A 25,848-nucleotide genomic window follows, 5' to 3' on the forward strand; every position below is an offset into this window, starting at 1 on the left:
AGGAAATAAAGAAATTCATTCATTCATTTATGAACACAACACTTTAATAACTCGGAGGGATACGAACCTACAACCTCTTGATGTGCAGCACTTCGGCTGTGCTGCGGAGACTGCTGCCGTCGCAAATGTCAATGTTCCTATAAAGTAACTATTAACTTAGCTTTGTTTATTTGTATATGTTTATGGCAATATTGTACAACGTCCGTTGTAACTCCTGGCGGTATATGTGTTATGCAAGTGCCTGTGACAATTTGCACATCTATTTTCAGTATATTAATCTGCGGAATATTTTAAGCGAGTTTCGATGACGGGTATGCTATATTTAGGTGATGTTTAGCTTGTGAGACGATCCCTCATTTCTATTGTTTAGACCCTAAACGTGTTCAGATAGAACACACCGAATGTGCATTCCGTTTAAGATTTAAACACATTCCTAAACATGTTTGCATCTAAACATGTCTTGTATGTGTTTGCATTCTAAACACATGGCCTGTGGTGCAATGTCATTGCAGCGATATCGCCCAGAGAGCCAGTTTGGGGTGATACATCAAATCGTCTACGAGCCTGCCGCCACGCTGACCTGAATAAATGAAAAGATTTTTTTACAAAAGAATTTTTAATTGTAACATCATAAACACTATACAAATTAATACTAGATGATAAACATAATGACTTAAAGAAAAATGTGCCGTGAATGTTATTATGTAATGTGTGGTAGTCCTTATAATGAGACACTGTCATCTACTGTGTATACGGTTTTATAATGTCTGAAGTGTATAATGTGTGATAGTAAGTTTATGCAATGCGTTTCAATACTGTCTAACATCCGTAAATAATAGATCACTTTATAGAGAAATTCAACATGTGTTTGATTTAATAACAATCTCTAACTCGTTTTTCACATCAAATATTGTTTTAACGTTTTTACTTTGTTAAGATTTATAGGACGTAATTAGTTGCATATATATTTCTTTTTTCTATTTCTAATAAGCATAAAGTACAACACTTTATATGTTTGTTATCTATATATATTCGGTGATTAATTCAAATGATGTTTTCTTTCAATAAAGTATGATATTATCATAGGAAAATATGAGCGTTGCAGAACCCAGCTGCATACACCTACGTGACAACTAAATACAATGCTTATACGGGACGAACACTGAGCATACTAGATGGTGACCACCATACGTTTCACTCAGCTCAGTACTGTACGCTCAGGCGACTTGGTGAAGTTTTGAAGTTTTAGGCGGACTGTTCAAGTACTTAATCGCCTCAGCTTTGAGCAGCACCTGAGAGAGAGAGAGAGAGAGAGGGGGGGGGGGGGGGGGGGGGGGGGGGAGAGAAACACACGTGCACATGAACTCGGGCACACTTTAAATACCGTGCAGCAATGTGATTGCCTTGACATATTCGTTGAAATCAAGCTCCAGTTCTTGTCTAAAAAGATATACATATATATATACATGTTGATCAGTTTATATTGCAAATATTTAACAAATTTTACCATGCTTATTGACATGTAGATATTAATGTAAGGACAATTGCTAGGGGAAGACACGCCCTCCTGTAAGGAAAGAACTTTTTGGTTCCTTGTAAACAATACTCCTATGAAATAACTTAGGCATGTTTAAGTTGGCAACGTGTACTAAACACTTCAAATGTAGGACGTTTTCTTGCAAGGTATCCAACACACATCACTCAAAAAAATAAGATGCATGCTATAGGTTATGCTGTATCAGAGACCATATAATAGACCCTCTATTATATGGTCTCTGGCTGTATGTAATGTTCGATGTGAACTCTGTTATTACCGATGGCGTTATCAGTGTATATACGACCATAAAGTTGTCATTTGTTGAAAATTCAAAATGTAATCAGCATATTAACTCATGATGTCACAGAGAGGGTCATACGTATGGGTAATTATGTATAACTATACACAACAACAAAAGTTCCTGTGACACCAATATTTTTGTGCATTTTTCAAACAAGAAAAGTTTGGTTTTCAATATTGTAGTACATTATGGAATCAAGTCACAAAAACGCAACTGCTACAGAAAAGCATGCATTCCATGCAAAAGTTGACTTTTATGCAAGCCCCTTGCATTTCACTACCCAAGAAGGGGTATAAAAACATGTGCGTTAACGGGATTCCATATGCATTGTTTAGTATCGTGCTGACAACAACCACTCAGAAACAGAAACACAACAAAATTACGCAATTATTCAACATAACGAAATGCCACGCCTGTCCGAAAAATGAGCGTATGCGAGCCATTGGTATGCTTGAAGCAGAATCGAGTCAACGTCCACGGAAACACTATTTGACGAATGCAGTCAGAGACCATACTCGGAGTGGCAGGCCACGCGTAGCCAATCATCGACAAGACAACTGGATTCGAACAACACACCTACGAAATCGATTCCAGCAAGCAACAGTGACTGCAAGAAGCATTCCTGGCCTTTCACGAATAGCTTCACAAACCAAAGCCGTAGTTAACTTGTTTTGACAGATGGGCGGGGGGGGGGGGGGGGGGGATATTTGTACAAGTATCACTTGTCCCCAATTTGATTCAAATAAAACTGTTTTCTATAAAAAAAAACTAGGCAAACCGTACGTCGTCGCCTCAGATGTGTAGGGATTGTCGCCAGATGACCCGCCAGACGTCCCATTTTGACAGGAAACCACCGTCAAGCACGTCTACAGTGGTGCAGACAGCGTCTACCTGGAAGGCTATGCTGTGGGGAAAGTTCTATTCACGAGTCTCGTTTTCATCTCAGCCACAGCAAGGGACTGATTCGAGTGTACCGACGACGAGGTGAACGTTACGTTAATCATTGTGTCCAAGGGCGTAGGTTTCGGCCCTCGGATGGTAGCTCAGGGTGGAGACGGATTACAAAACTCGGGGGTGAAGTTTAATACGACAGCAGCCATGTTTATTGTTGATGGTTTGGAATAAGTCTAAAATGTACATGTTGATAATAACGTGACAGAACGCACACCGGGACCGAGTGGCCAATGTTCCCGTGTCGAGACTCGCTCTGTCACTTACCTTCTGGCTGTCTCCTGACTGACCATGTCAGTCGGGTTTTGTAGAGCGAGGTATTACGTAACGTGTGGCAAGGTCATTGTCCCACGTGTATGTATAGACGTAAGATCCGGCGACGTTAGGAGGTGCTGATTGAAATTTATAGATAGCGCTGGAGATTAAGGGTCCTGCCGGGAGGGGCTTATGATAAGAGGGGATACGCCGAATGTTTGCTGAATATATTAAACAGACAAAGGGCATAGAATTTCGGTGCACTTGGAAACATATTGAACCAGTTAGGTATTTAGATAAATGAAATGTTAAATAAGTATTGAAATGGTTTGCACAATTTTAAATAAAAGTATTGAAATGGTTTGCACTATAACAATTGTGTCATGGAAGAAGATCGGTTCGGGGGCGGCAGGGTTATGGTATGGGGTGGGGTTAAAGCAAGACAGAGGACCCGTTTGATAGTGGTAGAGGGAAATCTCAATGGACAGCGCTACCGCGACGAGATCATCAGCCCTGTTGTTCTACCGTTTTTGCGTCGTCATGGCCCAGGCATTACCTTTCAACATGACAACGCCCGGCCTCATATTGCTCGACTTGTACAGGACTCTCTTCAACAAAACAACGTTAATATCATCCCCTGGCCGGCTCGCTCCCCTGATCTCTCACTAATCGAGCACATGTGGGATGAGATGGATCGGCGCCTTCGACGTCAACCACGTGTTCCACACACTCGAGGAACTTGGAAACATGCTCTAGCAGATATGGACGGATATCCCACAGGAATTTGTGCGAGACGAATTCCATGAGACGAAGATGGGTTGCTTGCATCGCAGCCAGAGGTGGTCACACACGCTATTGATTTGTAAATTGACATTTTGGCATGTTGATGGTTTTTTTTATGAAATCACGTATTTTCTGAAGTCAGTATGGCAAATTAAAAGATTTGAACACTTACAGAAGTCTTTTATCTGTTGCAAACCGAAATTGTTTCAGATTTGGTAAAAAACATAACTTTGCATTAAGTCTTATTCAATGTCACAGGAACTTTTGTTGTTCAGTATATTTGGAGAAGGCTACCGGTAAATGGACCACATGGTCAATCACCGTTGTGGAGGAATCAGCTAACATGTATGTACGTGTATGTAAACAAATGCATGATTTTTTTTGGTGAGCTGTGTGAATAAAAAAGAGACTTAATTGTTACGTATGGACTGTTATAATTATTAAATCTGTCCATTAAAGCCTTTAGAATTGAAATTGTTTAGAGGTATCATAAAGGTACCACATAGTCTGACGCACTTAGAAACTATGCAGAATAAAGTGAGCACAGAGTCGCTGCAGAACACGCAATATTTTCAACTTTCCTCACAGCGTAACAGCGATCGCGATCTGTTTCCTCCTGCCCTACATTTGCTCTGACCAAGCTTCCGGTGGAGGTTCATGGGACTCAACATTTGAACATGAATAATACAATATGTTGACGGCAATGCGTTTGTATGTTAAGAAAGGGAATGTATAACTCAAACATTGTCCAAAAAAAGGACTATAATGTTGTTGTTTTTATAATAAACGTTCAGCTAAATATAACGTGCCTATTACGACTAACTGGTCCCTTTAATTTAAAAGATGTATTTTGTCTCCGGCATCCTTGTCTATGTAAGAAAATACAATTCTGTCGTGTAGAAAGCTCCTCTTCAATAAACATTCAAAAAACACAATTTTAATACCAGATACCTCAGGTGTCTGTCAATGATACATGTTTGTGATGCGAAAAAACGTTGTTTTCATAATTATTTCAAAGTTATCTATGTATCGCTCAAACGATAAAGTCATGTATCATTAAAAAGAAACATTAAATAAGTATCTGCTTGTGTGAGAAACGTTTAAGTTTAGCGATTACAATAATGATGACGAAAGTTTGGGTGGTGTGACGAGTCCAGGTTCTTGAGGTCAGCTTGATAATAAAATCATAAAACATGATAAAATGTTTGTCTATTTAATTGCATACTCCTCTTAAAAGCAGGCATTTTATTGACAATAAAATGATGTAATTAAAATCCAAGCTGTATACAGACCATGGTACAACTGCGAGTAGAATGGTTTATTATTGGGAGTTGATTACATTTAATACAAAACTGACGGTCTTAGGTATACAGGGACTGCTTCCACCATTACGCATGCGCGCGTTGTTTTGAGCAATGTTATACTTTGTTCAATTTAGCAAGATTATACCTTTGCTAATAACAAGATATATGCAGATGAACACATGGCAACTTTCTCATAATTATTGTTTTATGGTAAAAAAAAATACACAATAATGTCAGCACACGTTTTCTCACGTAAACATATTTCTCAAATTCTAATCATACCATTCTTTGACAAGGCACTACACCGTCAGTGGTTAAGCTATTTAGTTCATTTCTTTTTATTTAGGAGGGATGACATTGTAGATTATGAATCCACTCTTAATTCAATACCGACCACGTGGTCCCTTTACCGCTAGCCTTCCCCATTTACTCTTCGTGTAAATGTAGCTATATTATTCCTCAACTACATCATATTTACTGAAAGGTGAATGGTTAGAGTGTTTGATTTATGTACAGTGGGCCTTGTCAGTACTTTTAATGATACATATATTAGGTTTGATGTATCGGATTCATTGAGTGAGTATGGTGTTACCCTGCTTTTTGCAATATCACGGCTGGGGACACCTGAGATGGGCTTTACATCATGTACCCATGTGGGGAATCATATGACAAAAAGCTTAGCTAAAAAGTAATGTGCACTTTGACGCCACATTCAGCAATACTGCAGCTCTGTGACGGCGGCCTGGACCGCACAACCCAGTGACTGATGTTATTGTCAATGATCCACAATGGCAGGGTACGATGGCACACAGTTAACCAAGTCGCCGAGCCTGTGCACCCATCGATGTAGCCGCCTCTTACGCCCAACGTGTTACCGAGATATGGTCCATCCCCGAACACTCACGGTGCTTATTACATTTGATATGCTGGAAGTATGACATTGTGGCATGTGGATTAACATATAATAGGTTTGGGACCTGTTTTGACTTTGAGGCGCTGTACATGGCATGTGACCTTCACAAACACCAATGGATCTTATTTACGTTATTTAAAAAGGAACTTTTCACAACATCCTATTTATTTCCATTTTCGTAGATTCCCTGAAATTGCTGAGTACTCGAGCTTACAATCCAAGACTTAAGATCTGATTTTGATGAGATTGCCCAAGGCTGCATGACAGAGGATAGAATATATCTACATATATATATATATATAGGTTTTAAAGTTATTTTTTATAAGTGATTTTAGCACTGATTCGAGGCTGTTTCATGCAGAATTTGTCACTTGCAATATGTCATTAATCTGAATCCGCCCAAAAAATGTTATATTTACGTGATCACATATATGTCCATATTATATGTCCATATTTAGATTAAACTGCGTAGAAGTTTGGATAGCATTCAGTGGGGTGCCATCTTCCGGAGGGAAGAGAGTTAACTGACTTCAAAAGTCCAGTTTCCACCCTTGCCGAACGAGGCTGGAATTCCTGGGCTCGACCGTAGCGCCATCTGTGGCTATTACGAGTTATGTCCCGTCCATGCCTCTCCTATGGACCAGTCAGATTCCACCTCTCGTATCACTTGCATTTGCTACAAACAAAATGGCGGCGCCCAGTCAATACGATCTGATCGATAATCAAGATCTATATTGTGATAAAACGAGTCTTACATCGCGAAGTGTATCAAATCACTTCAACACCTTGATTAAAAACATTAAAGGTTTAGAAAATATCTGTTGACAACGAGTTGGCGGTGCACATGTTTTGCAAATCCTGCAATCGACCGAAATCTGCCTGACAATTTACGAAACGGATTTCGATTTCGCTGCGCGATTTTGATTGGACTATGCATAGACTCGTTAGTCCAGCCAAAATGAAACTCCATAATATCAGTCTAGTTCTGCAATTTTGAAAACTTAGCTTTTATAGTCAGTTAACTCCCTTGCCTCGGGAAGATGGTACTCGATGCAAGTTTAGCGCATTCAGTAGATATAGGTAGACAGGAGCCTAGTCTACGCTGTGAGGAGCTTGAAAACTCGAGCTTGATGACACCTTCGGTAACATCTCTGCCACCAGCGTAGGCCCTCTAACCCAAAATGTAGTGACCTTTATACTTTCGTTTATGTCTTTGGGAATGCCATCATAGTTCATTTTGAAAAGATATAAAACTGGGGGGGGGGGGGGGGGGGGGGGGTCAGATTGGTTCGAGATTGCAGACTAACGGAAGAATCAATTCGTCACCCCTTCCGTAACCTGGTAGTAGACTCGTGTTATGTGCGAAAGTACAACACACCAATCATAATGCGCGTATGACTTCAAGTACTTCGGTCAAAGAACCCTCAGGAATAATTATTGATTTTACACATGTCTTGCATTTAAAAATATACCCAAGATACAGTTAAGTGTGTTCAATTATACTGTACTGTATGATACTGTAAGTTCCGATGGGTTTTAAATAGCATCATGAATATATATGATATATGGGGAAATAAACGTGAATCATTACGCAACGAGTTGACAATTTTTTTAGCTACGCCAGTTTGTGCTCAGGCGGAACCCAGTAGCCAAAATGGTCACGAATGGGACAAATCAACCAAATTCCCCTTACTATTCCAATTGCATGATAGTTGTAATGAAACAGAAATTCACAGAGACAAACAAAGACAATAATTTAGCAGGAGTAAGAGTATTCAGCGTCAAGGCAGTCATTAGTCCTGCACCATGACCGTGGAATATATTTATTTTATGAAAAGCAAGTCTAGCCAGCTCAAGCTAGCTCTGAAATCAGCATAGGGATTGTTTTATTTTTTTTAGAGTCAAGAAAGATATTGTGTAATATAAGATTTCAGAGACTTAATGTTAGTCTATAGCAGTCATCAGCGATAGCATATAGATTGGTTCCCGGGTCCTCCGCTTCGTGTCGCTGCTCTTCCTCTGCCTTCCAAGTCTGTCGCAGGAACGAACGGTAACCATTCTACGATAGTGTAGAGAGCTCCGCGAACGGGCTATCGCTGTGAGGAGCTTGATTCTACTACCAGTCGCATATTTATTTATGTAATATTTACTTAATTATGTTGCACATACCGTCCCAAATACCTATTTGTTTACCCAAATCACACTTTGATATGGTTTTATGAAAGAGTTGTAAATTAGTCTTTTTGAACGACATGTCCCAAACGAATCTCCTTGGATGTAAACAATATGGCGACCATCGGAAAGACATCTGCTGTTGACAGAAAAACAAAGTCAATTTCTTCAGGTAGTTGATTTCACTCAGGTCATAAAAATGGTAGCTGATGCACATGCATGTATTTGTTGCTGCTAAGATAGCAGCAGAACACAATGTAGCTGAGGTGACTCACTGTATCCCTTCACCCGTTCCAGACCAACTATGTTTTTTGCTATTTTTTAGAGATTTCAAACGTAGACCAGAGCTCCGTTCGTCAATGCGATCTTAGCGCTAAGATGATCGTAAGTCCTATACTTTAACAAAGGTTTACGATCATCGTAGCGCTAAATCGCTTTGAGGAACGGGCCCCAGGTCTTTTACTCAGATATGATACGATGAAGATCTTACGAAGGTCGAGTCTGGTGAACACTTAGCTAAGGTACTGGTCATGGACATTTGTTTTGGGTGGGTAGGTAGGGTCTTGGGACTGTTGTCACATTTATAATTAATTAGATAAGTTAGACCAACGAGGACATTGTCTTCTGGTAGTCTAACTAATGATTTCAACAACACAGAGTCCTTATGCTAAATCATAGAGTTAATGAAGTAAAATGTTATGTATCCTCGTGTCATGGAAGTTCGATCACTTACGAAAAGTCGCTGAATATTCATAGTAACATTCATATAATCTTTTTTTCAAATATCTTACCTGTGAACTTGTTTATTTATGACAAACATTTCCCAAATCCACGTATTTCCATTGAAATTTACACTCGCGGCATGGCCGCCCTCTTACTGTCAACAGAAGTGACCCAGAAAGCTACGTCACACAAGTTCGATCATTTGATTGGTTGGCTTGTCGCATAACCGGGATGACATGTATGGACGATCTCTTGTGTCAAAATTCGAATTAGAACAGTCCGCAGTTGTTTTATTACATCTTTGTCCATCAAACGTTCATTTTATGTTTTAATATTGAAAAAAAAACGATGAAAAGTCACAAATATCCAGATTATTTACAAGGTTGATGCAGGGAGTTATTCTTCAGGCTCATCGTGACAGGGGCACCAAAACTCAGAATGTCGACGCACAACACGAACTGGCGTGCAGAAACGTAAATGTGTCCAGTGCTGACATGTAGGGTGGGTACATTGTGCCCAGGTTGTTATGATCAGGGAGACATTAGCTCGAACCTCATCAGGTACAAATTTGCTACATTTGCAGCACAGTTCGTCATCACTTGTCACATCACTATCAAAACTATCGTCCTGATGCGCGTTGGACCGTGAAGTTCCAGTACTTGCATTCGTTGCAGTGACAGTATTATTTTTTTTTATAGATTTACTTGGTTTAGGTGCTTGCTTTCTTTTTTTGGGTGCCGATGTCACAGTCTGGTGGGAAATAATTTTATTCAGAATGACGTCTTCGGTGATGGCCTTGCCCCCGACAACAGCGCTCAGAACGTTTCTCTTTTTAGTAGGCACAGCTTTCTTGAAAAGTACAGTCGTCTTGTCTTTAAAGAATCCTGCTACATCATTGCCCTCAGTAGGTGAAGTGACAACCTTGTCTCCAACTTGCACACATGAATCAATAACACCAGTATCAGGATGCAGCAAAGGTTCAGTCGACTTCAAAACTGTTGATGGCGCAAAGTTGATATTGGCGGTGGAAGACTTGTCAAATGGATAGACTCCACATTTCCTGAAAGAGGATTGCAGATTTGTTGGTGTCAGCGACAGGTTATAAGCTCTACAGCCAAGTTCACAAACAGAATGTTTATCAACTGAACTTGTGGCATTTTCCCGCATATACGTATGACGGAGGTTGTTGTAAATTTTAGCAAAAGGTCCAAAGCAACCAACATCCATTGGCTGTAAAACATGGGACGTGTGTGCAGGCAGTACAAACAAAATAATGTGATGTTGACGTGCCCATTCGATGAGCGGAATAGATACGTGGGATCTATGACCATCATACACAATAAGAAGTGGACTATCTGCAGACGCGGCGACAGCATGCTTCAGGAAATGCTCTGTCAGATAGTGCTGAAAAATCTCCGTGTTTGACCAGCCAGAGTAGCTTACAGTGCCTGCTGCTCCAGGGGTACTTCCTGAAAGGAGTTCTTCCCGCATCCTCTTGCCCTTGAATACAAAATACGGTGGTATAGAACTACCAGACGCATTGCCGCAACCTATAACCGTTGTAGTACTTGATCTTGATGTTGTGACTGCAGCTTGAGTACTCTGACTCGATGTAACAACTGATGGTGGGGTATGATGCTCCATAAGTCCCTTTTCGTCAACATTATAAATGCGATGAGGGCATGTCTTCAGGTTGTACTTATCCATGATGTGCCCAAGCTCATTAAAATAATGAGTGATCGTCTCCTCTGAGGTAGCTTTTGCTCTCTGTATCTCAAGGGATCGTGGCTTCTTCACTGACAGATCAGGCCATCGCTTCATAAACCCATAGAACCACTGAAGTGATAGGGGTTGTTCATCCTTTGACTTCTTTCCAACATATATTGCTAGGTCTGTGGCAATAGTAGTAACTTCAGCCCTTGTATAGCCATACCTAAAATTTGCCATGGCTTCAATATGTGAAACAAGTCCCTGTTCTTCTTCCATGGGCAATAGTGGTTCTCTACCAGTGGTACTACATTCAATAGAAACCTTCCCACTCATCCTGTCATGCAGTGTAGCAAATGGAACAGCAAAGGTAGTGGCAGCTTTCCTAATTGCCATTCCATCTAAAACAGCATTATATGCCTTGTCTAGGGCTGCAGACAAATATTGCCTATATTGACCTCTTCTGGTTGGTTCACCATTGGTCAAAACCTGTAAAAATAAAGGTTTATTTTATATATCACCAAAACTCCAGAGACAGAAGTTCTCAAAAAGCCTAACATTTTCAATAAGAAATGACCCTAATTTGTTTCCATAGTTTTAAATTTTGGCGAGCACATCACGTGTCTCATCACGTGACATTTATACCATGAACGTCAACAAGCAGACGACAGGTGTGCCGTCGATTTACAACGTGTGCATTTATTACAATTGACATTTTATTTGAGCTGATCAAGTTACATTAGTGATCTCGGGTTAAAAAGTAGTTGTTTGCTGAATATGAGCTATTACTTACGTTTGGTAACTTGACACGAAGCATTTTCCGGTCCAAGCGAACGAAAGCGGTGTTGTCAGAAGATCAAAGCTGCAGGTACCGTAATTTCTCGTTACATTTCGCGAGAAATATCATTCAAAATGGCCGATCGAAGTTACATGTCGATCGAACTTGTGTGACTTGACGATATATAACATCCCATCGATAGTGTCTCTACAAGGCAGTATGTGTCTATTTCAACTTCATAGTTTAGATCTCCCCAAAACATGCAAAACAATGCTGAAAGTACAGTTTGGTTTGTTTGTTGTTTAACGCAGCACTCAGCAATATTCCAGCTATATGTAAATAATCGAGTCTGGACCAGACAATCCAGTGATTGATATCATGAGCCTCAATCCACGCAATTGGGATCGATGACATGCATGAACCAAGTCAGCGACAGGATTTATTTAGGTAAATTAGCTTGTTCCAGTATATAATCTCTGGGACGCAATATAGTCCTGGAAAATATTCACACAGAATTCCAATCCAGTTTGCAGTGGCAGCTGTATTGAAATGTGGTTGGGCCCATTTAGTTCTGTTTAGAGCCATTTAAGAATTGACTTCAATATTATTTTGTATTTATCATGTCTATAGGGGCATAATAAACATTAAAATTGGTTTGCATACTGTGTAAATCTGCATAACAGATTTACGCAAAGTGTGACACTATTATTTTACTTTTTTATTCGTTTATGTACTAATCATGGTTACTTGGAAATCAATCTGAAAGAGTTGTACTGTCTAAATAAGGGATTAAGTTATTTATAAATCATATTAAAAAAAGTATCTTGACGAAAATAAATTCTAAAGTCAATGTTAGTAGGAAAAAGATGTTAAAAGCCGAGAGTAAAGTTGCAGAGTTGTCTTCACATGACCTCATGTAACAGTGGAGAGTCTTGTGTTCGGCAGATTACTATTGTTTCTGTCTAGTGTTTGGTAGATTGCTAGCATTCACCATGGCGTCACCAGACCAGACAATGTAGCAGATGAAAACATTGAAATTTCATTCAATTACCTAACTCATAATATTCATCCATATCTATCAAGTGAAGACGATCAATCAGATGGCAACACAGAAAGAGGGAAAGGGAACACCAACTGATATTAAATGCTGTTTTGTTTTTTTGCAAGAGAATTATTCTTGTTCTGTAAAATGTGCCAAGTGTAGAATGACGCTTACCATTGTGGAAACATGTACTCGTAAAACTTGACTCTCATGCTGCAGATATTGAAGTAGTCTGGAAAAGACTGAAGCAGTGTTTGAAGTTAAGGGGGTCCTTCAGGTTGCTCCTATAGTAATTGAATCCAGGTACAGTGGAACCCCACTTATCCGGACCCCAGATATCTGAAAACCGATATTTACCATGTTTACATGAAACTAAATTAATACTACATAAAATGCTTCATTTTTCTGGAAATCCGGTTTCCAGATCCGGACAGTGAATTTCATTTACCAGCAGTGCAAAATATGCAGTATTGCGTCCAACTTACCGGACAGCAACTACGCTTGACAATGTTTGTTTTGCAATTCCTCACCCGACACCTAACATCAACCACGCAGGTATCATGTAATCACAATGTCAAACGAATCATGTCTAATGATGTTTTATCACCAATTTCGCATTTTAATTTACCAAGTTTGTTGTCATCTGAATTTGCTGATGGGATACAATGCACTTTTTTACTGCGCAATACTCAAATAATCTCATGTATTATATAATAGAGGGTTTTTTGCCTCTGTAGAATTTGGGTAGGGGAGGTAACTCACAAGGGATTCAGATATCCGGAAATTTGTTTATCCAGACAATATTTGTGAAAAAGCAAGTGTCCAGATAGATGAGGTCAACTGTTCCCAATAATTGTTTTAGTTTCACATTATGGCCCTGACAAGGACCCTTGACTTTCATGCTTAATTCTGCACTGAGATGTTGCCTTAGCTTTTCCCTTGTTAATTCCTTTTCCTTAATGTGACAAATGGATGTGTACATATATCACGTGATGCATTGCAGGTTCCACGGGAGATGTGGAACAGATGAGGGAGATGATGGAGACAGCTAGTATTGGTGTCCCATTACCAAAGTCACCCTTCCACCTGGCATGTACCTATGGACAAGTTGCCGAAGTTATGAAACTTATTGAGGTCAGTGTGTTACATGGGACAAAATAGTTTGTAACATACAGTCGAGGTGCACAGTATTACCTGTTTACCACAATATGAAATACTAATGAATATGGATCAGAATATGTTTGGAAAATACCGGTCTATTGCGTTTTTCAAAATCATGCATATCTTCATTTTTTGGAAAAGTTTACATAAGTGACAAGTAGAGTTGAAATTATGAAATATGTAAATTGGCAACGTCGTCCTGCGATTAAAAAATGTGAAACTATTTGTGACAAGTATCCTATATATAATATGTCTATGGCAACATCCAAGAATTGTCCTACAGGTGGGAAACAAATAAGTAATTTTTCTGTTTTTGAAAAAGTTGAAATATGTTGCCATGTACGGTGTTAGTGTAGCAGTCATTACTGAGTGCCAACCTGCTAGTCTGAGGTAGGGCACCTTGTCAGATGTTGGATCACTCACCGCCCTGTTACAGAAGTAAGCTTGTCTCGCCATTTCCCCTCTTTTAGCCCAATGTCTTTCAGTCAACCCTGTTGTAATTTCTTGCCTGCACACTTGGTGGGGTTGGCATTCAACACAATAAAAAAGTAAACTTTCTGGGTTTATTTATTTTTCAATTTGAAATTTATTTTGTAACAATGAACATGATGGTTTCCTAATTGTCATAAAAAACTTTTGTTTCTTCAACATGTTGCTAGAATATCTGTTGATACAGGTGTCAGATAAGTCCTAATGTGTTTTTCAGGACGGAGCAGATCCTGGCCAAGGTGGTGGTGGCGAGCGGACACCCCTACACGATGCCTGTGTAGGGGGCCACACCGAGTGTGTCCGGATACTCTTACAGCATCTTGACAGCATCGACATGAGCGACCCACATGGACAGACTCCACTACATCTGGCTGCATATAATGGAGAACTCAAGTGCCTGAAGCTGCTGGTCGACAAAGGTGAACACTCCTTGACAAACTGACAGTTTCCTATTTAGTGTTGTCAAACATAGACTGATTATAGTAGTAATCATTCAGAACTAAACACTGGCTCTAAAACGATCTACATGTATGAAGCTGATGTAAGATTATGACAGTGAGGGAATATAAATGTTGAAAACTTCACAGTTGGGAAATTTGCTCTCAATGAACGTTACTCATATTGCAATACTGATGATAACATTACATTCTACCATGAATTTGGAAAATACTCAAACCACAATAAGCAACTAATTGAAACTACCTGCAATTTTAAAACCACATCATGACAGAAGCTAATATTTAAACTAAAAACTAAAAACTACATTTTTAAAATTATTCTATCTTGCACTATCCATTTCTTCTTTGATTCTATGTGGAACCATGGTTGGGATTCCTCTTGATACAGCGCCTAACTGGGCCGCCCACTTGGATGGGAGAGCTTCCCCCAAACTTAGACTTGTACCTTCATATTCCTATTGCTTCATCCTGTCCGCTGCCCTGATGTATATTACCGCTCTCATTGGAATCCGACTTTCAATCGCCTTCAACATGAAGAATCTTGTTGTTCTTCTCCCTCTCATAGATGTTCATCACGGATAGCAGCTCGTAAAGGATTGCCGATCTCGTTCTGCTTCATCGTTCCTGGCTACCGGCAACTCCTGGTCTTGATAGCTTGACTTTCTCTCCAACTTTGTCACAGCCAGCTCCTCTTGGCACCGGTTCCTCCGATTATGGATCATCCCTGGCTGATGAAGATTTGGATCATCCCATCTCCCCCATCATCCCATCTCCGAGTGCTTTGAACCCCCTGAACCCATGCTTTGTGTGGAGGATTCTGGCACCCATACATTGTTAAGACTGCTATTACGAAGTTCATACACACCAACGCAGATCCAAACGTCCTTCTACAATATCTAGAGTTTACGCAATGTCTTCTCCATCAATAGTTGTCTCGTCAATATAGGCAAGTCTGAGACGACTCCCATTCAACCACTCCAGTTTATCAGACGCCCATCTGTGCACGATGTTCGTTGCTCCGGAATGATGGTCAAAGATCAAGCATCTTGTGCCACTGACACTCAGACAACCACTGTATGTGGTAGCAGATCCTTGGCCATCCTTCAGCCAGTGCTCCTTCAAGCCCTTCATCCAGAGCGATGAATGGCAGATACTGAACTCGCTACCACTTCCTCTGCATCTGCACTTTCAGTTGTGGCTGGTATCATCAAACTTGCGACAAAGTCTCTTTGCAGACGTTTGTCCCAAAGCCATACCTCCTGGTCAACTCATCGACCATGTGCAGGGAAGCCCACTTCCACGATCTACAGGTAGCAGGGCACTGGTTCATCAAAGAGAAGCAACTTCACATCAACAACCTCGAGTTCAAGGCTGTCATCCTGGTGGTGTCCCATTGGTCCGAGCTTCTTTGTGCGGCACACCTCATGATCCAGATGGATAATGTCTCGGTCGTCTGGTATCAACAAGCTGGTTTCCAGGAAGTCGATGTCGCACCTGTCGCTCTCCATCTACTTCTTCCAGTTGATCAACTCCCTCAACATTCACGTGCAAGCGAGGCACATTCCGGGGATCATCAACATGAAATCCGACTCCCTGTACTGACCCATCAGACTGTCCGTCACCAATAGAATGGTGTCTCCACTCATCGATCTTCTATTGGATTTGCCAACTCTAACCGACCCCAGCAATCAATCTGTTTGCAACAAGGTTCATCGCTCAGTTATCTTGATTTGTCTCTCCAATCCCTGATCCTCAAGTTTGGGACCACAATGCTCTGGTGATCTCATGGGAAGGTCTCATCATTTATGCCTTGTTACTTTGGGTCCTTCAGAAAGTGACTACCATGAGACTCCTTACACTGATTTTGGTTGCGCTGTTTTGGCCAGCTCCATGTTAGTTAACCACTTCAAGATGGCCTGCAACTGCTGCATGTGAGAACCATTGTCTGGATGTTAACAGCGAGATCGGCTGTTTATGAACCCATCACTTGCATTGAGTCTACTTGGAAGCTGCGAGACCACTTAGGTACTCCCAGATTAGACTCTTCATCCCAAAGCGTTCGAATCCAAAGTCTCCCATACCACCACCTCCTTTTGGCTCCGGTCGACCATACTATAGACCCATACTTTTGTGGGATTGCCGCCCTAGATCACGTCCAATCTCGACACCGTCACCTCTAATATGGCCTTGCACAGCAATTGCACCCCATCTGCCATTATGAAAGGGTGATGTTGGAAGTCAGATGTGGTCTTTGCTTCCCACTATCCTCGTGACATCTCTGTTACAGACTTCCAGGGCCTTCATCACAGCAGCTGTTGACTGCCCTTCAGCACAGATAACCAATGCGAGGAACCCACTACTGCTCATTCGTACTACGCTTCGTGTATACACAGAATAAATCTTGGAACTTTGGCTCCTGTGTTTATTGGTTTTTTTATTATTCAGGCTCCCAGCCTGAGTACCCAACTGGAAGTTGGATTCGTTCAAATGTAGAGACTTAGGTCTTCAATATCTAAGTTGTCGCAAGGCACGTCCATTTCGACGGTGTCATCTCTGCCTTGAGCATGTGTTGTCAGGTGCAGGCTTGAAGATCCTCTTGTGGATATTGTTGATCGATTCTCTTCTCGTCTTTGGATGATTCAGTCCCTCGGGCGTGATTGATAGCTTTGACTAAGCGTGAAAAGAGATGCCGAGCAGGCGCACTTCATTGTCCATGGGAGATATTTTTGTGTCCTGTTTTGTAGAATCAATTTTCTGGAGACCCCTTCCAGGGCCTAGATTTTCGAAACGATCGTAGCCCTAAAATTTAAACCTGGGCTACTGACCAGCGCTTCAAGCAGAGTAGGTCAACTGGTGGATCCCTGGACTCTGCAGCCTCTACATCTGGCCCTGGGGGTGGCGTGTCGGCCACACCCAAGAAATCAGTTGATAACGACCCGCCTAAGTCAACTTATGTTTTCGACAAGACACGTGACCGTTCGCCTGCTGATGATACTACCCGCACAACTGATCTTCGTTGATCGGGAGTGTCACTCCGCCACCCCCGTTACGACGGGACCAGCTCGTGACGAGGACCATAAGGGGACTACGGTCCCCAGTCGGTCCGTCTCTCGTCCTACCAACGACGATAGGTCGACAGTGAACACGGATCCCACTCTACAAGTCGTTCCCGACCCCGGACAACCCGGCTTTGATAGGCCAGATCACGGCGGCGGCATGCCGTTTTCGTCACCCATGAGTAGGGACTTGGATTGGGGGCTACTCTTCAAGAAACCAGCGCCCTCCAAGATTCTTGTAGTAGACAGGCATTGGGGATCCATGGACACTGCTGTTCGTCACCAGCTACAACCGCTTGCTATGCTGTCGACAGCGAGCCAGCGGTGGAGGTAGTGAGGTCCCTTCCCCCGCCATCACCGTCGTCGGAGTCTACTACCTTTAGACGAGCTACCGGTAGGGGGAAGACTTCATCACACGGATCATGAAGACGGTCGTACAATGGCTCCATCGGCAGGCGATCAGGGTCGCCTTCTACCTAGACGAGCCATCTCCTACGGGCGACAGGCTCACTAAAATACCGGAATTGCAGAAAATTCTACGTGCCTTCATGGTTGAAGGTGAGTCACATTAATTCCGACTGCCGGCCTGGGACCTCGATATCGTTCTGCGCTACCTGTCTAGTTCGACTTACGAGCCTTTCGATCAGGTCGCGTTCGACATTGTCTCAGAAAAGCCCAGTTCGTGCGCTTCGTATTTACCTGCAGCGATCTGAACAGCGACGACAACATTTTCGACGGCTGTTCATGCTGCTCTCAACCAATGCAAAGAAAGAGATTACACGTAATTCTCTCTCCTTTTGGTTGAGAGCGGTCATTCTCAGAGCTTACGAGGCGCAAGGACTTGCACCTCCCACCTCCTCTCATCTGCAGGAAGTTCGAGCCATAGCTTCAACATGAGCACACAGTTTGGTCCACTCGTAGTGGCACAACCGATCTCCCAGAAAAGACAGTGAATTTGTGCTTTATTCACTTTGGACTTTTTGCTCGACACTTCGTGCCAGATAACAGGTTACAATAAAAACTGTTGGTGAATGTACGCATTCTTATGGTTTTTGGTGCATGCAGTACTCCGGCTGTTTTATTATGGTTATTCGGTGTATGCATCGTCTTCCCACACTTTATAGTACTGCTCGTATTTTTTAGTTACCTTGTATACTGCGAGTTGCTCTGTAACTAAATTATGCGCCGACCACACTTCGATCGCAATTCAACTGACGTGTGCAGTTGTCTTGTCGCATCGATAATTAGTTGTGTGTCGAAGAGCATTAACCATGCTATTTTTCGTTACCTTGGATACGACGAGTCGTTCTGTAACTACTTTATAAGCCAACCACACTTTGATCGCAATTCAACTGACGTGTGCAGTTGTCCTGTCGCATCGATACTTACTTGTGGGTCGAAGAGCATTAAACATGCTGTTTTAGTTACCTTGTATACTAAGCATTGCTCTGTAACTAAACTATACGTCGACCACTTCGATCGCAGTTCAACTGACGCGTGCAGTTGTCCTGTCGCATCGATACTTAGTTGTGTGTCGATGAGCATTAAACATGCTGTGCGTTCGTGATAAACAATTTGCCTTGTCCATGCATCTGGTTGAATGATCTATTGTCACTACAGGGGTGAGGAACTTGGTACATTCGACGTGAAAGAGGTCACTTCCTGATTACTTTCCCGACCCTCCTTCCAGTGTTCCTTCGAATTCTACCCATTTGTATGACTGAAAACAGACTAAAACATGGGTTTTTCAGATTAAAAACGATGTTTTATTGGTCTGTTTTCAGTCGTACGTTCCCACCCAGCCATCCCCACTGGGAAGTAATCCAGTCCAGTCCTGCTTGATGGCTTATTCTTCGAGATTTGTGACATGTCATAGGGAGGTGCGTGCGCAACCTGACGGAAACAAGTTTATTGTTTACATTCTGGCTTCTGGCTTCCTTTTAACGTGCGACTAGAGGTATGAGATACCCATTTGTACGACTGAAAACAGACCAATAAAACATCGTTTTTAATCTGAAAAACCCATTTCTATCCAAGTGCATGCTGAAGAAGTGTGGAACAACATACCTTTTTGATAATTTGGGAAGGATAAAAACGGAAGGCTACAGTAATGACCGTGACCTTATTGATAACTCAGGGGGAGCTAATCTTAGTTCAAACTCTAGTTGAGAGTGGTTTCCCTTTGTATTCGTCCGGGACACCTTGCTCAATGTTACAGTTTTCAAAAAGCGCAGTTATATTTTCTGGATCGCATTTGTGTCAATGCTTTAGTCTTTATTTTCGCATTTTATAAAGTTATATCAATCTACAAATGTAAAAAAAACCCATAAAGGTTTCGCATAAGATTTTTTTATCTAAAATCGTGTGGGACGGGTGGTTTTAATAACTGAATTTTCACTATACAGTGAAGTATTTATTGACTTAACAAGGAAATACATGTGATCAAATATTTGTATACAATATTTAATATTTTTCTTGCAAAAGTAATTGTAATTTGTTTCGTTTTAAATTCAATACCTATGTTATCTATATCCTCTTGAAAGACAAATATTTGACAAAAAGTGATTAAAAACTGTCTGTTGAACAATTGCATTCTTTAAAAACAGGTGATTAACGGCATATAGATGTAATTTACTGAAATTTGGACAGCAAAAGTTAAGCACAGATTTACGTATCAACAAATCAAATAAAAAATGGGTTCCCATGCTCATTCTGGTTCTCGTAAAAATGTAGCATCATTTGCACATTGTCCAAAATTCACTTTCCAATATATGTTCGCAGAAAAAAACACTTTTTATACTTTATATCATGCTGTTGCGTCTGACTAACATATCGGGATTGTATCACCAGTTTTTATGTTTTCCCGCTCACAAGTTATAGCTTTTATGACACTGGGCAATGTTTTAGAGACTTTATTTCACTATCTAGCACCAGCTTCCTCGTGTATGTCTCACGGGTCTAGTCTATTACAGGCTAGGGTATCTGCGCCCTCCCATCCACCCATGGGATAAATGCATAGGGAGATAAGTTTAGAAATTTGAAGTTGTATAATAGATTCTATATTTACCTACTTATCCTATCTCATACGTTATAAGCCCTCCAGACCATCCCCACATCACAGTTCCTCTAGCCTGTTAGCTCTGACAAAAAAGAATAATGTGGCAGGGGTAATGAAGTGATAAGGTCCGGGTTACAGTGCGTGACCCATTTGTTTGGGTTGTACCATTGTGATTCTGGCATGTGTTCGGGTGAATATTTTTTAGAGGCTGGAATCTCTGTTCATCATGTTTCCACATAGGACTGAAGAAGAAAGAAGAAATGCATAATGTGAGATAGGATAAGAATATAAATATAAAATTTATTTTTGAAATTGTCAATTCTGTTTCAATCAGGCATTTTGAAACAATGAACTGCATGATCATAGTAGTCTTCAGTTTTCAAAGTATTTGTGGCGGTACATTTTGAAAACACACAAGGATAGCCTCTAAAAGTCTGAATTTCTACTTGCATCCACCCCTGTTTTATCTCCTAGTTGATGCAACTTAGTTTTTAAGTAGATTGTTTCTGAGATATGTAAGTTGGAACCAGTAATATTGTGTCTGTACACCTATACCAACTGATCATTTATTATGCAGGTGCCAACCTTTTGGCTGAGGACAAGAAAGGGAGACAGCCCAGCCACCTGGCAGCTATGAGGAACCAGGTTAAAGTTGTCAAGGTGTTGTTTGACCACGGAGTGGACCTCGACAGTCGTTGTAAGAGTGGCAAGACTCCACTACACTACACCGCTCAGTATGGAGGTACACACAACCCTAGTACAGTAGTAGAATCTGCTGTTGTAGAACCTACTCCAGGTGCAGTCTTTCACAACACTGAGGGATGGAGGTACACACAACCCTAGTACAGTAGTAGAATCTGCTGTTGTAGAACATACTCCAGGTGCAGTCTTTCACAACACTGAGGGATGGAGGTACACACAACCCTAGTACACTAGTAGAATCTGCTGTTGTAGAACCTACTCCAGGTGCAGTCTTTAACAACACTGAGGGATGGAGGTACACACAACCCTAGTACAGTAGTAGAACCTGCTGTTGTAGAACCTACTCCAGGTGCAGTCTTTCACAACACTGAGGGATGGAGGTACACACAACCCTAGTACAGTAGTAGTATCTGCTGTTGTAGAACCTACTCCAGGTGCAGTCTTTCACAACACTGAGGGATGGAGGTACACACAACCCTAGTCCAGTAGTAGAATCTGCTGTTGTAGAACATACTCCAGGTGCAGTCTTTCACAACACTGAGGGATGGAGGTACACACAACCCTAGTACAGTAGTAGAACCTGCTGTTGTAGAACCTACTCCAGATGCAGTCTTTCACAACACTGAGGAATGGAGGTACACACAACCCTAGTAGAGTAGTAGAACCTGCTGTTGTAGAACATACTCCAGATGCAGTCTTTCACAACACTGAGGGATGGAGGTACACACAACCCTAGTACAGTAGTAGTATCTGCTGTTGTAGAACATACTCCAGGTGCAGTCTTTAACAACACTGAGGGATGGAGGTACACACAACCCTAGTACAGTAGTAGAATCTGCTGTTGTAGAACCTACTCCATGTGCAGTCTTTAACAACACTGAGGGATGGAGGTACACACAACCCTAGTACAGTAGTAGAACCTGCTGTTGTAGAACATACTCCAGGTGCATTCTTTCACAACACTGAGGGATGGAGGTACACACAACCCTAGTACAGTAGTAGTATCTGCTGTTGTAGAACCTACTCCAGGTGCAGTCTTTCACAACACTGAGGGATGGAGGTACACACAACCCTAGTACAGTAGTAGTATCTGCTGTTGTAGAACATACTCCAGGTGCAGTCTATCACAACACTGAGGGATGGAGGTACACACAACCCTAGTACAGTAGTAGTATCTGCTGTTGTAGAACCTACTCCAGGTGCAGTCTTTCACAACACTGAGGGATGGAGGTACACACAACCCTAGTACAGTAGTAGTATCTGCTGTTGTAGAACATACTCCAGGTGCAGTCTTTCACAACACTGAGGGATGGAGGTACACACAACCCTAGTACAGTAGTAGTATCTGCTGTTTTAGAACCTACTCCAGGTGCAGTCTTTCACAACACTGAGGGATGGAGGTACACACAACCCTAGTACAGTAGTAGTATCTGCTGTTGTAGAACCTACTCCAGGTGCAGTCTTTCACAACACTGAGGGATGGAGGTACACACAACCCTAGTACAGTAGTAGTATCTGCTGTTGTAGAACCTACTCCAGGTGCAGTCTTTCACAACACTGAGGGATGGAGGTACACACAACCCTAGTACAGTAGTAGTATCTGCTGTTGTAGAACCTACTCCAGGTGCAGTCTTTCACAACACTGAGGGATGGAGGTACACACAACCCTAGTACAGTAGTAGTATCTGCTGTTGTAGAACCTACTCCAGGTGCAGTCTTTCACAACACTGAGGGATGGAGGTACACACAACCCTAGTACAGTAGTAGTATCTGCTGTTGTAGAACCTACTCCAGGTGCAGTCTTTCACAACACTGAGGGATGGAGGTACACACAACCCTAGTACAGTAGTAGTATCTGCTGTTGTAGAACATACTCCAGGTGCAGTGTTTCACAACACTGAGGGATGGAGGTACACACAACCCTAGTACAGTAGTAGTATCTGCTGTTGTAGAACATACTCCAGGTGCAGTCTTTAACAACACTGAGGGATGGAGGTACACACAACCCTAGTACAGTAGTAGTATCTGCTGTTGTAGAACCTACTCCAGGTGCAGTCTTTCACAACACTGAGGGATGGAGGTACACACAACCCTAGTACAGTAGTAGTATCTGCTGTTGTAGAACATACTCCAGGTGCAGTCTTTCACAACACTGAGGGATGGAGGTACACACAACCCTAGTACAGTAGTAGTATCTGCTGTTGTAGAACCTACTCCAGGTGCAGTCTTTAACAACACTGAGGGATGGAGGTACACACAACCCTAGTACACTAGTAGTATCTGCTGTTGTAGAACCTACTCCAGGTGCAGTCTTTAACAACACTGAGGGATGGAGGTACACACAACCCTAGTACAGTAGTAGAACCTGCTGTTGTAGAACATACTCCAGGTGCAGTCTTTAACAACACTGAGGGATGGAGGTACACACAACCCTAGTACAGTAGTAGTATCTGCTGTTGTAGAACATACTCCAGGTGCAGTCTTTAACAACACTGAGGGATGGAGGTACACACAACCCTAGTACAGTAGTAGTATCTGCTGTTGTAGAACATACTCCAGGTGCAGTCTTTAACAACACTGAGGGATGGAGGTACACACAACCCTAGTACAGTAGTAGTATCTGCTGTTGTAGAACATACTCCAGGTGCAGTCTTTAACAACACTGAGGGATGGAGGTACACACAACCCTAGTACAGTAGTAGAACCTGCTGTTGTAGAACATACTCCAGGTGCAGTCTTTAACAACACTGAGGGATGGAGGTACACACAACCCTAGTACAGTAGTAGTATCTGCTGTTGTAGAACATACTCCAGGTGCAGTCTTTAACAACACTGAGGGATGGAGGTACACACAACCCTAGTACAGTAGTAGTATCTGCTGTTGTAGAACCTACTCCAGGTGCAGTCTTTAACAACACTGAGGGATGGAGGTACACACAACCCTAGTACAGTAGTAGAACCTGCTGTTGTAGAACATACTCCAGGTGCAGTCTTTAACAACTCTGAGGGATGGAGGTACACACAACCCTAGTACAGTAGTAGTATCTGCTGTTGTAGAACATACTCCAGGTGCAGTCTTTCACAACACTGAGGGATGGAGGTACACACAACCCTAGTACAGTAGTAGAACCTGCTGTTGTAGAACATACTCCAGGTGCAGTCTTTCACAACACTGAGGGATTGAGGTACACACAACCCTAGTACAGTAGTAGAACCTGCTGTTGTAGAACATAAACTGGTGCAGTCTTTCACAACACTGAGGGATGGAGGTACACACAACCCTAGTCCAGTAGTAGAATCTACTGTTGTAGAACATACTCCAGGTGCAGTCTTTCACAACACTGAGGGATGGAGGTACACACAACCCTAGTACAGTAGTAGAACCTGCTGTTGTAGAACCTACTCCAGATGCAGTCTTTCACAACACTGAGGAATGGAGGTACACACAACCCTAGTAGAGTAGTAGAACCTGCTGTTGTAGAACATACTCCAGATGCAGTCTTTCACAACACTGAGGGATGGAGGTACACACAACCCTAGTACAGTAGTAGATCCTGCTGTTGTAGAACCTACTCCAGGTGCAGTCTTTAACAACACTGAGGGATGGAGGTACACACAACCCTAGTACAGTAGTAGAATCTGCTGTTGTAGAACCTACTCCAGGTGCAGTCTTTAACAACACTGAGGGATTGAGGTACACACAACCCTAGTACAGTAGTAGAACCTGCTGTTGTAGAACATACTCCAGGTGCATTCTTTCACAACACTGAGGGATGGAGGTACACACAACCCTAGTACAGTAGTAGAACCTGCTGTTGTAGAACCTACTCCAGGTGCAGTCTTTCACAACACTGAGGGATGGAGGTACACACAACCCTAGTCCAGTAGTAGAACCTGCTGTTGTAGAACATACTCCAGGTGCAGTCTTTCACAACACTGAGGGATGGAGGTACACACAACCCTAGTCCAGTAGTAGAACCTGCTGTTGTAGAACATACTCCAGGTGCAGTCTTTCACAACACTGAGGGATGGTGGTACACACAACCCTAGTACAGTAGTAGAACCTGCTGTTGTAGAACATAAACTGGTGCAGTCTTTCACAACACTGAGGGATGGAGGTACACACAACCCTAGTCCAGTAGTAGAATCTGCTGTTGTAGAACATACTCCAGGTGCAGTCTTTCACAACACTGAGGGATGGAGGTACACACAACCCTAGTACAGTAGTAGAACCTGCTGTTGTAGAACCTACTCCAGATGCAGTCTTTCACAACACTGAGGAATGGAGGTACACACAACCCTAGTAGAGTAGTAGAACCTGCTGTTGTAGAACATACTCCAGATGCAGTCTTTCACAACACTGAGGGATGGAGGTACACACAACCCTAGTACAGTAGTAGAACCTGCTGTTGTAGAACCTACTCCAGGTGCAGTCTTTAACAACACTGAGGGATGGAG

General features: G+C 42.0%; 1 protein-coding gene across 1 annotated transcript in view; it reads left to right on the forward strand.

Annotated features, from left to right (window-relative positions):
- Window positions 1-8,253: 8,253 nt before the first annotated feature.
- LOC124142951 (serine/threonine-protein phosphatase 6 regulatory ankyrin repeat subunit B-like) overlaps window positions 8,254-25,848 on the forward strand; it is a 41,191-nt gene continuing 23,596 nt past the window's right edge. The window contains exons 1-4 of the mRNA XM_046511719.2: window positions 8,254-8,388; window positions 13,470-13,600; window positions 14,334-14,535; window positions 21,266-21,430. Of these exons, the coding sequence (XP_046367675.1) occupies window positions 8,331-8,388; window positions 13,470-13,600; window positions 14,334-14,535; window positions 21,266-21,430 (556 nt within the window). The 5' untranslated portion in view covers window positions 8,254-8,330. The remainder of the gene's footprint in view (window positions 8,389-13,469; window positions 13,601-14,333; window positions 14,536-21,265; window positions 21,431-25,848) is intronic.

The sequence above is a fragment of the Haliotis rufescens genome, unplaced genomic scaffold, assembly GCF_023055435.1.
Source record: "Haliotis rufescens isolate VD_foot unplaced genomic scaffold, xgHalRufe1.0.p SCAF_6, whole genome shotgun sequence".
NCBI classification, from domain to species: Eukaryota; Metazoa; Mollusca; class Gastropoda; order Lepetellida; family Haliotidae; genus Haliotis; species Haliotis rufescens.